Genomic DNA, 13,435 nt, shown 5'->3' with positions numbered 1-13,435 from the left:
CATTTCATTTCAAATTCATTTGATTTAATAGACTTTATAGAATTACCAACATATAGCGAGAGAGTGAGAGAATGGCTGAAAAACTGGGCACATGACGTAACATGACACACACACTGTACATGTTGGTAACTAATTGAAACAAAAACGGGTTAAAAATTCGGGTAAAATAATTATTATTTCTGGGTAAAGAAAAAAATCCAAACGAAATTTGTGGTAATTAGAGAGAAAGAGTCCTGTTTTGAAGTGAATAACCGAAATTGTAACGACAACGACGACGACGATGAATGTAAAAACAAATTAAAAGTTATTCTAATGAATATTAATGCTAATGATGTTTGATAACACAGAAACAAAAGGGTTAAAGAAACGAAAATGAAGAAGTTATTAAATAATTGAAAAATTCTTGAATTAAAAAGCAAAAAAAAGTTTTTCCACCATAGTTTCTTTTGCGTGTTCAAATTCATTAGCCTTTGTTGTTTTTATCCAAAACGGAAAAATAACACAGAATTTTGTTTTAGGGTTAAAAATGAAATGAAATGAAATGAAAAACAGTCGAAACCGAATCAAGCCTAAGGCTTTTTTTTCTCGTTTCTTGTCATCATCATCATTTCAATTAGATAATTGCCAAATAACAAACGATGATAATTATCATTGTCATAATAATCATCATCGTCATAAATAATGATTTTTGGAGAAAAAATTTCTGGTATTTTCGTCGTGATTCGGCTGTCTGTGTCGCATCAATTTAAATTAATCACGAACAAAACATCATCATCACTTTTGGCGAATCAAATACTGAAAATGACAATCAGAAAAAACGAAAATTAGAAAAAAAACTTTTAATTAATTGATTTCTGAGTTTTGGATTTTCAATTTGCAAAACTGGGAAAAAATTTCCAATCAAGGGTTATCCACCATACACACTGGCCAAACACACAGAGATAATTTTTTCTCCAAAATTGATTAATTATCAATCAAAAACATAGAATCCAGTATCGGGATGGAGAAAGCAATCAATAAATTTTTTTCATTTTTTCAATTTTTTCAATTTAAAACAAAACAAAACCAAAATTATAGATAATTATAGATCACAATGTTATCTATTTTTCAGCTGTGTTTTTTTTATCTCTTTCGCTCGGGCCAAAAAAGCTGTTGTTGTTGTTTTCAATGTCAAGCTGCTTCATCATTATGGCTGAAGAAGTTGTTGAAGTTGTTAAAGTTGAAGTTGAAAAAAAGCCGCAAAATTATCGTCTTCTTTTTTTTTGAAAAAAAATTTATTGGATGTGGTTGGTCGGATGGTGGTTAAACAAAAAACAAAACAAATAACAATCATTATCATCAATACCGGTAACGATAAAACAGGTTTTCATCATCATCATCATTTTGATTTTACGTAACAATTGAAAATGAAATGAACGAAAATCGGTATCGGTCGATCGATTTCAAATTGTTTTTTTCTTGTTCTTCTTCGACCAAAACTATTTTATATTTCGGTTGAAATAATGATAATTTCAACAACAACATTTGGCCAACAAAAAAGACAAACCGCGAAAATGGTTTAATTTTCTGAATTTTTCAACTTTTCAACTTTTACGTTTTGTTTGATCAAATTCATTGGGAGGAGTTGTTGATGTTGTTGTTGTTGTGTAAATGTCAAATTGTCGGGATGTTTGAATGTTGTTGTTGTTGTTTTTTCAATTTAAAAAAAACAATTTTCACATCCCAAAACGAAACGAACAAAAAATCTTCAATTATATATTTGGCACGTGTTTTCATCATTTTCTTTTCCATTTTTTTTTCTTGGATAATTTATATTTCCACCGATAACTAGTGTGTGTGGTCACATAAATAACCAGTAACGAAAAAAAATTACGGTAAGTAAAAAAAGTGTGAAAGAAGAAGAAGGTTAGACCTTGGCCTTGACAAATGACAAATATTTTTTTCATTTTCATTTTAAAAACGATAATTTCCCCCCATTTTAACCAAACGATCATTTGGTATTGTTGTATGAAAATGATAATAATAATAATAATTTCCGATGAATGAAAAATCATTAGTTGTTTGTTTGTTAGTCAGTCAGTCGGTAGTTTAGAATTGTGTTAACACAAGTAGCACACAATAAAATTTGGTAAATTTGGGTAGGGTGACAGGTAAATGCTATTTTTTTCTCATTTCATTGATGATAATGATGATTTACCACCACCACCATCATTATCATTATAATCAAAATGTGAACCGATTGGATTGTCATTGGTTTATACAAGATGATGAATGTCCTATAGGAAAAACGGAAAGAAAAAAAATAACACACGGTTAATTGGAAATTCTGATTACAAAAAGGAAAAAATTCAGATTACCAATTAGAATAATCGATTGTATCGATTATTAATCAATCAACAAAAAAAAAGAAGTCATTTTGATTAGTAATTTAGATGAGAAAAAAATGTTAATCATCATCATCATCATCATCATCCTATATGAATTGAATTTGAATGGAGAACAAAAAAATAATTATTATTTTCATTTTTATGATTATAATAATAATTATAATCATAATTAGTTATAATGATGATGATGCAATTCGTATGAATGAAATTTTTCTCTTTTTTTTCAAAATACCAATTTGGGTTGGTTACTTTCAATATTTTTTGTTCGAATGATGATGATAATTTATGATGATTCTATGATGAATAAATGTTGTGTGTGTGCGTGAAACCAACAACCAAACGACCGACCAAAACAGAAACAAATTCGTGCTGTTCATTCATTCATTCATTTTTTTCGCTTCACTAAATTACTAGACATATAGTCATTTTTTCACTCGTTTTTTTTCGCCATACGAAAAAATCCTGAAATGATAATGATTAAAAATTATTATTATTATTATTATTATGGTGAATCAAGGAACAACACGCAAACCTTTGTATAATAATAATGATGATGATGATGATGATCACACAACCTATGAACTTTGGTAACTTTTTTCTTTTCCATCATCATCATTATTATTCTGGAAAGAAAAAAACAAAAGCAACCAACCAAATAGAAAAAAAACAAATGCACACCTTTTGTTCACATGATGATCATGATGATGATAATTGTGTGTCGAAAAATCCAAATGGACCAGAATTTTGTTGTGGTTTCCAAAACACAAACACCAAACACACAATCAATCACATAAAATTGAATTGGAAACAAAAAAAAGTTTCATCATGAGTTTTCGGGTGTCTAGATTATATCATTATCATCATCATCATCATGCTTGCGGTTGTTTTTTTATTCGTTAATTTTTATTTTGCATGTTTGACAAATGTCATCATCATCATCATCATCGAAGGAGGATTTTTCATTTCGTTTTGTTTTGTCGGTCATCCGGTCGAAAAACCAATAATTCTACCAGATGATGATGATGATTATCGTCAACACAACAAATAATCATCATCATTGATGATGATGATGATTGAGACATGACAACGACGACAACAAAGTTTTTTCCTCTCATCATCATCATTATCATTATCATTCGAATTTCAGTAGCCATAATAATAATTACTGATGATGTTATGTGAAAAACATTCGAATTCGATTCTATTTTGACTTCATATACAACCGACATACACACAAACAAATACATTCACCGAAACAGGACGGATCAAGTCAAAATAGAATCGAATGTTTACCTTTTTTTTCTATTTGTTTTGATAAATTTGATTTTTTTTTGTTTTGTTTTTTTTTCAATCAAAAATTGATGTTTATTTTTTTTCAAATTCATGTTTAATGTCGTTAGCATCATCATCATTATGATCATCATGATGTAATTTGAGAGAAAATTGTTTAGTTCAAAAATCATCATCATCGGATGATTATGATGAAATTAAATTACACCCTAACCACCAAGCAAAATAAAACCACTGATGATTATTATATCATTTTGGTGATGGTTGTTGTTCTGTGGCCAAAATATCAATTTCAAATTTCTCTTTTATTGAAAACAAAAACAAATTAATCAACGAAAAAAAAATCGATCATCCATCCAACAATCGATTGTTTCGATTGTTACATCGAATTTCTCGTAAATCGAATCAAATTGATCGAAAAGCAAAAAAATGATTATTCTCCCAAATCATCATCATTTTTGATTGTTCAAATGTCATTTGATTCAAATAATAATTCCTGGTAAGCAAAGATCTGTATTACATTAATGTAATTGAATTTTTTTCTGTTTGATTCGATTGAAAGGTAAAAAAAATAACGAAAATTTTCATTATCATCATCATACGAAAATGAATGATGATGATGATGATGAAAAAAATGAATATTTTCGTTTCACTGAAGAAACCTCGACTAACGACTTTTTTGACTATTCCGAATATGATGATGATAATGATGATGATCATCATCTTTCGCATTTCTTTACCAACAATGAGAAAGAGAAAACTTATCATCATCATCAACATCGAAGAAGAAAAAGAAAAAGACAATCTTGACATGGCCTGACCCTACAATAACGAAGCAAAGAAGAAGAAAAAACGTTGTTGATAATGATAATAACGACTAAAAGAAGAAAAAAAACTAAAATAATCGATTGGTGCGCGCATAATTACCGGTTGTTGTTGTTGTTATTATTATTCGGATCTTACAAATGATGATGATGGACCTCGAAACATTTTGTTATCGTCTTGTGAAAGAATTCTTTTCTTTTCAATCCAATAATGATAATGATAAACCCTGATGTTTTTTCGTTTTGTTTTGTTTTTTCATCGTCCTTCCTTTCAATGATGAAGATGATGATGATGAAATTAAGACCCAACAAAAATGGAAAAAATGATTTCTTATGATGTTTTCTTTTCTTTCTCTCTCGATTGGCGACATAATGATGATGATGATAATTATCAACAACAAAAACAAGAGGATGGTCATTTTTTCGCTCAGTTTTTCCTCAAGACAACCGACATAATTTATATAGGATTTTTGTGAAAAAAAAATTTTTTTTTGACCAAACAGAAAAAAAAGGTAAGCAAAAGAAAAAAAATCATAAATCTTTCCCGTTTGTTTCCCCCTCCCCCGCTTGTTTTCTACTTTCACCCACAATCATCAATAACTTTATGGGCCATATATTTTTTTCGCAAACCAACCAAAATTCAAATAATGGTGACATACAATCGAAATATTCGTTTACGTTTCATATCTTTGGTTATGTAATACTCGTTTTATTTATTATTTCAATCAGAAAAACATAAATTTTGGTTACCATTGGTTACAAAATATATTCGTTTCGTTGCGGTTGGATCATAATCATCATCATCATGATGATGATCATCATTCATAAATATTGCCACCATCAGGACAAAAATCAACCAGGTAAGTGTGTGTGCTTCGTATACAGAATATAATTATTATTATTATGATCATCCATAAGCTTGCTTGCTAGAAAATATTGTCCAATTTGCATTGGTGGTTTTCTCTCTCTTGTCATAAATTATTTTGTGACTTTTCTCTTTGTGACCATCATCATCATTATAATAATATTATGGAAAAACAATTTTTTCCTCGATTGAAAAACAAAAAAAAACAGTGTCAGAATGAATGTGAAATAGAATTGAATATATTACACCCTAGTAATGTTTTGTTTTTTTCTTTTCACCTGCGTTTCGTTGATGACATTATGATGATGATGCTTTGGTATATGGTGTGTGCTTTATCCATAACATTTTATGATTTTGCCATCAAATATTTTTTTTGTTTGTTGATATTTACAGAGAAAAAAGGGCTTGGCCATTGAGTGTGAATGCAAAAATGACGAAAATTAAAAAATTAAAAAAATTAATTAAATTAGCAAAGATGATTTGTTTGGTGAAAATGTCAAATGAAATGTCATATATGCATTGCTGGCAGCGAATGTGTTAAAAAAAATTAAAATTTTTGCTATTTGAAAAATGTCACACCTCTGTTAACCGCCTTCAACTACTAATCATTTGTATGTATGATGATATGGGAATAGTGTTGTCTATAAGGATGGACATTTTTTGTTTGTTGGCTAAAGCTTTAGCTAAACTTAATGTCAAAATTAAAACAACAAAACTATGAAAGAATGAAACAAACAAAAACAGAAAAAAAATTCACCAGCCCAAAAATATGAAGGCGAGAAAATTGTTTAATAGACGCCAAACATAACAGAATGATCATCATCATCATCATCAAATTGATATATAATATTGGCAGTCAAGAGAAAACTGCAACTAAATTGTTGAATTTTTAATAGAAATTCTCCTGATGATGATGATGATGATGATCGATACAAAATGAATCAACAACGAAATGAAATGAAAATGTGAATGAACTGGACTTTAATGTATGTATGTAGTCTATATATATTGCGTGTGTGTGTTGTGTTATGTTATTATACGCCAACCCAGAAATTATTTTTACTTTTTATATGATGATAATAATAATAATAATAATCATAAATTTTATTGTGGAATTTTTTTTCAGTTTCTTCTTCTGAGAATATTCTGATAAATATTCTGATAAAAGCAAAACCAAATGGCGCCATGATCCATTTCTATCATTTGATTCTATTGTGGTATTATATAGATTGAAAATAGAGTAGTGGCGATAGCGGCGGCGGCGGGAGAATGTTTGATTCATTTGGAACTGAAGGAATTTTTTTTTGTTGAGAAAAGTTTCTAGCAAATGTTTTCTGGAAACAATTTTCTCAGCAAATTCTAATTCAGAATATTATATATTGAACAGAAAAACAAGAAACTATTGCATAATCAAAAACATAGAGAACAGACAAAGATATATAATTCTCTCTGTTTCTCCCTTTCGCTAATTTATATAAAAGTTAACAAGAGAAAATAATGATAATAATTCTGGTTTTTTCAGAAATAATGTGAATTTGGCAGGCTTGGCTTGTTTTGTCTTGTCTTTTTTTCGATGCCCGAAAAGATTTTTCTATTTTCTTTTCTTTTCTTTCGAAAAGAAGAAAAATTCCTGTTTCTCCCTTGTGTTTCATTCATTCATTTCATTTCTTTTCATTTCATTCAACCGATTCTAACAATCAAAACATCCACATTCATTATATAACAACGAAGACGAGAGAAAAATGAAAAAATTTCTCCAATGAATTATATCATCATAGGCAGCCATAGGAATTGAACTTAACAAATAAAATCTTTATCCAAAAAAAAAATTTCGTTATGTAATTTTCATGTTTTCGTTTCGTTCGTTTTGTTTGGGAGGATGTGTGTTGTAAAAGTATTTCGAATCTTAATGTTTTTCATTTTTGCTATTCGGTTCACTTGAATGGTTGGTTGGTTGGTTGGGTTGATTTAACTTTGACTTTGATGCGCGCATATCTGTAAGGCTGGTTTGTTTGGTTTGGTTTGGTTATTTTCTGGCGTTCAGGTTCGGGTATTTTTTTTTGAAAAATTTTACCACTACGACGATCACGAATGATGATCGAAAAAATGCCAGCAAATGAAAAAATGCAAGCCGAAAAAAACCAGCCGAGAAAAAATATATATAGAGAGATATACACGAAATTGAAACGAGAAAAGGCAAAAGATTGTGTGGTAGGATCTCATCATTATCATCATCATCATCATTGAAGATATTTATGCAGTAAAAAAGCAGCTGCATATAATTTTCGTTCATTCATTCATTCATTCATTCGTTTGGTTGGTTGGTTGATTGCCCAACAGCACACATGATGAGAATCTTTTTTTCAAAAAAAAATATTCAGTTCTAATCCAACATTCATTCAGTGATGATCGTTGCCGAAATCTCAAATTTTGTGTTTTTCCACATGTTCATAGATTTTCGATTGGTTTTTTTTGAAAAAAATTTCACCGCGTATTTTCGATTGGATATTCAGTCGAAGTTCAGTGATTCAGTTTTTTCTGAATGAAAAATGAAAAATTCTTGGAAAATTATGAAATCTGGTTTTCTTTCTTTGAATTTCATATTTAATCATCTTCTGTGTGATGGTGGTGTATAGTGTTTGTTGTGTTTATAATATCTTGACATTGTTGATTGATTGATCTGGATCAGATTTTTCAGTTTTTTTTCTTCCCTGTGCTTTTTTGGTGTCTGTCGTGGTGTTATCTTATCTTTTTCCAAATAAAAAAAAAGATTCAATTCAAAGAAATTGGATTGTTTTTCTGTTTTGTTTTGTTTTTCGGTTGTTGATTATTTAAATTCAGATGTGAAAAAATGTTTGTGTTTGTATGACCTTTTGATGGTTGGTTTGGTGACCTATGATTTTTGATTGATTTTTGTTTTTTTTTGACTTCTGGATTTTTCATCAAAAAATCAAATTTTGACATTTTCCATTGAATTCAACAAGGAAATGTCTTTGTCAACAAGATTTCATTGAAAAATTTGTGTTTTCTGTTTTTCACATTTCGCTATATATTCACATGATTCAAATGTCGACCAAAATCATCTCTTGACATCGACAACAACAACCAAAAATTTCTAATGGAATTTTCATTTTCTTCTTTCAGTGGAAATTAAATTATTCCATATTCCATATTGAATGTAATTCAGAAGATGAAAAGATGATGTTCACGTTCATCATTATCAGTTCATCATCATCTTTGGATCATCAGCTAATCTAATTTGCCTAATTTTAAGTGAAAAACGATAACGACAACGACATTGCCGGAATCGTCACACACACACGAATCATGAATCAATTAACTGTTATGTTGAATGGTAATACAGCAGCAGCAGCAACTAATCAAAATGCTGCTGCAGCAAATCATCAATATTTTACATTTCAAACAACAAATCCTCAACAACAACAAACAGGTTCAACAATTAATCAACAACAACAACAAACGGCTACTGGTGTTTCAATTGATCAACAACAACAACAACAATTGATTACAATACCGGCATTTGCATCAACAACACCACCTGTATCCGGAACAAATATTATGTTGACTAATAATAATAATGGTGGACAACAACAACAACAAATGTTAGCCGCATCAACAAATCATCAGGGATTTTTACAACAAGCATCAAATATTTCACAACAAACGCCGGCTACAATACAATATATAATTACACCCACACTGCAACAACAACAACAACAACAAACACTTCAAAATCATCAACAACAACCTTATGGTGGTAAGTAATTTCTTTACAATTGATTTTATCCATTTGAAATATTTAACGGGATGTTTTTTTCAGGTTTAATATCCAATTTGATGGCACCTAATCATCAGATAAATATGATACCATTCAATCAGGCAACAACAACATTACAGGGAACAATATTACAGCCACAATTAATAGCTAATGGATTACAGCCAACATTTATTCAACAACAACAACCAACATCAACGTTTCATATACAAACGGCTGCTGGTACGAATTCTATTACGAATAACGGTACGCCTACGGCCCAAACGCAATTGTTTCAACAACAACAACAACCACAACAACAATTTCAAGTGATAACAGCAACACCTCAACAACAACAACCATCAAATCATAGTGCATTGACCAATAATAATAATGGTGCAATAACATTTCAAACAAATCAATTGATCGGTTTACAACCATCATCGATTTCTAATCAGATTGGTCAATTGAATCAACAACAACAACAGTTTATTTTGAATCCAACGATAACATCGACAACGCATCAACCGCAACAACAGCAACAACTATATCAATTAGTTTTACCATCAAATCATCAGTTTTTACAATCGGCAACAATGTTTCAACAACCAACAACATCGATGATAACATCCGCTGGACAATTAATAACTCAACAACAACCGACTGCAATAACGGTGCCTATACAACAACAACAACAGCAAATTCATCAAAATGGAACATTATTAACAACCGGTAATCTTACATTTCCAATTGGTCAACAACAGAACATTATGGGAACATTTTTAACGCAACCGCCAGTGCAACAAACTTCAACATTACCAACAATGAATTCTGCCATTATTCATTCACCGCAACAACAACAACAACAATCATCCAATATTTTCAATCAATTAACAATACAGCCATGTTCTTCAGCAAATTATCATCAACAACAACAACAAAATAATTCAAATACAATTACATTGATTGCAACAGCATCGCCTACAAATATTACGAATTTATCATCATCTTCATCATCATCACAATCATCGACAAATGTCACGACATCATTATCATCATCATCTATGAATGTTAGTGGTCATCATCTGCCACATCAACCAACATCTTCGGTGGTCAATAATAATTCATCAGTTAATAACATCAACAACAATTCAACATCGACTACAGCAATGATGGTTTTTACATCTTCAAATGCTGCTGCTGCTGCTGCCGCAGCATCATTATCATCAACAGCTACAAATACAAGTGATACCGGCAAACAACAATCACCATTGATAATGTTTGATCAGCATCATCATCACAACAAACCAACATCGATCAAATCAATAAACAAAAAAAGTTTTTTAGAATGTCCACCAACATTGAATTCGAATGGATGTCGATCATCATCATCATCATCATCATCAACATCATCAACATCGACAACAACAATAACTTCTGGTCAAACTGGATTCCCATCAAAGGCATGTACTAAAGAAGAAAATCATATTATGAATTCAACATCAACATCAACATCGACAATAATTACGCCCAAATTATCTTTTACCAATGTTGAACATTTCGATAGTAAAAATGTAAAAAAAGTTTCTGCCAATCATCATGATCATGATCAAAATACGCCATCTTCTGAAGAAAATAGTCAAAATACAACGGTGAATGACCAGAAAATTGTTGTTACGACGGAAAAAGATGATTTGGATGAAAAATTGAATAGATTATCATCATTATCACCACCTACACCATCGATAGAAACAACATCGTTAGCAACATCACCAAGTCAAACATCATCAACTATTATTCAAAGACCATCATCGGTTACTTCATCATGTGGTTCATTGAAAATAGCCGACGATGATGATGATGATGATGATGATGACGACGATGATAATGATGTGGATGATGATTATGCGGATGAATATGATGGTGGCGGTAATGGTGAAAATAATAATAATCAAAAATCGAATCAAAATGGAAATGAAAATGATGAAAAAAATCAACATCCTAATGTAAAAATAAGTCGAAAACGAGCTAGATCAATCGATAGTTTGATAAATGATGATGATGATAGTACGGATGAAACGGAAGAAATGGATCTTGATAGTGTTGCAACCGAAATTGATAGTGATTGTTGTAGTCATAAAGCTGTTAGTAATAATAAACAAGAATCGGATACGACTATATCGACTATAACAACAACGAAAAAAACATCAGCCACTATAACCGATTCGCGAATAGAATCATTGAATAATGTTAATCAACAACAACATTTGAATAAAAAATCAAATGATGAAACAAAAGATGGTTATCAAAGTAGTTATAGTGGTTCACCATGTCATTTTACCGATACTGAAGATGAAGAAGAAGAAGATGATGATGCTGATAATGTAAATGTCGCCTCAAATTTAATTACAAATGGACAATTGTCAATTGAATCAATGAATGGTGAAATGAAATTAATACGTCGTAATGGTCTTACACAAGCTGCATATAATCTAATTAATAATCGTATTTTAATGAGTAGCGAAGATGATAATCTAACAATTGCATCGATTGAATCAACACAAACTAATGATGAAATATCAGCTATAAATGTTAATAAACAAAATAATAATAATAATGAAAAACAATCATCATCATCGTCGTCGTCGTCGTCTTCGAATAACAACAATGATACAACGAATAGAATATCCATTCAGATACAAACATCATCAATATCATCACCATGTTCTATTCATTCAAATGGTAGTAGTTTGATTGATACAACAACTGAATTATCGACAACACCGACACCAACATCATCTTCATCATCATCAAATCCACCATTGATCTCATCAAAAGGTAAAAGATTGATTATTTTCTTGATTGAAAATTTCATTTTTCTCTATTTAAACAAAAATTTACAGAACGAGCTATTTGGACACCAGAAGAACAACAGCTGGCAAATGAAATACAAGAATTTGCTAAAACATTTAAACTTTGTCGATTATCATTAGGTTTGACACAATCACAAGTTGGACAAGAATTAAGTGCATTAGGTCCTTGTTATAGTCAAAGTGCAATATGCAGGTAAAATTTATTTTAATTTTGTCGCTTAAATTGAACTAAAATTGACAATTTTTTTTAGATTTGAAAAACTTGATATTACACTGAAAAGTGCTAAAAAAATTAAACCAGTATTAGAAAATTGGATGCGTGAAGCGGAAGAAAAATATCGTCATAATAAAATTATTGGAAATGTTGTAACACCAGAAGCATTGGTTAATGGATTAAATAATTTTTGTAAAGATAAGGATAATAATTTATTATCATCATCGTCTTCATTGTCGATAGCACCATTATCATCGTTTAAAATAAGTTCAGCATTAGAATTAGTCAACAATATTGGTGCTAAAAATCATAATCATAACAACAACAACAACAATCCAAATGTCAACAATGATCAACGAATTGGCATTGTTGATTCAATGAATAAAGAATCATCACAATCACCATCACCATCGTCTTCGTCATCAGCAATGATATCATCGAATGTAAACATTTATAAAGCATTTATGGAAACAAATAAAAAACGTAAACGTCGTACATCGTTTACACCAAGCGCTATTGATGCATTGAATAATTTTTTTGAACAAAATAATCATCCAAATGGTGAAGAAATGACAAAAATATCTGAAATATTAAATTATGATCGTGATGTTGTACGTGTTTGGTTCTGTAATAAACGACAAGCAACAAAAGCAAAATGTAAAAATGATTTAGACAATTCAACAACAACGATAAATTCTAATCAATCACAATCAATATCATCGATAAATAATGATCAAAAATCAAATAATTCCGGTACGAAAGTCACTTTATTATCAACGAATGATGTAAAGACATCATCATTGGAGACGATGCCATTAGGACAATCATCATCTTCATATACAAACTTAACACTGCCACAGCCATCATCATCAATTGGTGATGGTGGTCATAATCAATTTTTTCGTCCAATACATCCATCACATGGACAAGCATTACGAAGCTCTTTATCGAATGTTATTGGAATGACCAATGGTCATGATTCAATACCATCGGTAGCAAATATTGCACCATTTAGTTTAGGACGATCAACAACTACAACAACAAATTCCATTGCCAATGAAAATCATTCAAAAATTAAAGATATGGAGAAAAAAATTATTAAATAATTTCATTTGTAAAATAATTGAAACAGAAAAAAAACATAATTTGTATCATTATAATAATGTAAAAATTTTTAAATCAATGTAAATATCAAAAATAAAATAAA

The 13,435-nt window shown here is 30.2% G+C and overlaps 1 protein-coding gene across 2 annotated transcripts; it reads left to right on the top strand.

Annotated features, from left to right (window-relative positions):
- The first annotated feature begins 4,841 nt into the window (after positions 1-4,841).
- LOC113791166 (uncharacterized) lies at positions 4,842-13,432 on the top strand. 2 transcript variants are annotated; one of them, XM_075824205.1, is made up of 6 exons: positions 4,842-5,013; positions 5,231-5,361; positions 8,511-9,144; positions 9,208-11,979; positions 12,045-12,207; positions 12,266-13,432. In XM_075824205.1, the coding sequence occupies exons 3-6, from the start codon at positions 8,694-8,696 to the stop codon at positions 13,332-13,334; spliced, it is 4,455 nt and encodes a 1,484-aa protein (XP_075680320.1). In that variant the 5' UTR covers positions 4,842-5,013; positions 5,231-5,361; positions 8,511-8,693; the 3' UTR covers positions 13,335-13,432. The 2 variants fall into 2 exon arrangements, with proteins under 2 accessions (XP_075680320.1, XP_027196704.2); XM_027340903.2 differs by lacking the exons at positions 4,842-5,013; positions 5,231-5,361 and having other exon boundaries at positions 8,367-9,144.
- Positions 13,433-13,435: the final 3 nt, after the last annotated feature.

This window comes from Dermatophagoides pteronyssinus, unplaced genomic scaffold (genome assembly GCF_027571235.1).
Source record: "Dermatophagoides pteronyssinus isolate colony J.1.1.1.1 unplaced genomic scaffold, Derpt_VIB-CSIC_2022.12 sq0054, whole genome shotgun sequence".
In the NCBI taxonomy this organism is placed as follows: Eukaryota; Metazoa; Arthropoda; class Arachnida; order Sarcoptiformes; family Pyroglyphidae; genus Dermatophagoides; species Dermatophagoides pteronyssinus.
Note: the sequence above shows the minus strand (reverse complement) of the source record. Positions and strands in the feature narration are given on the sequence as shown.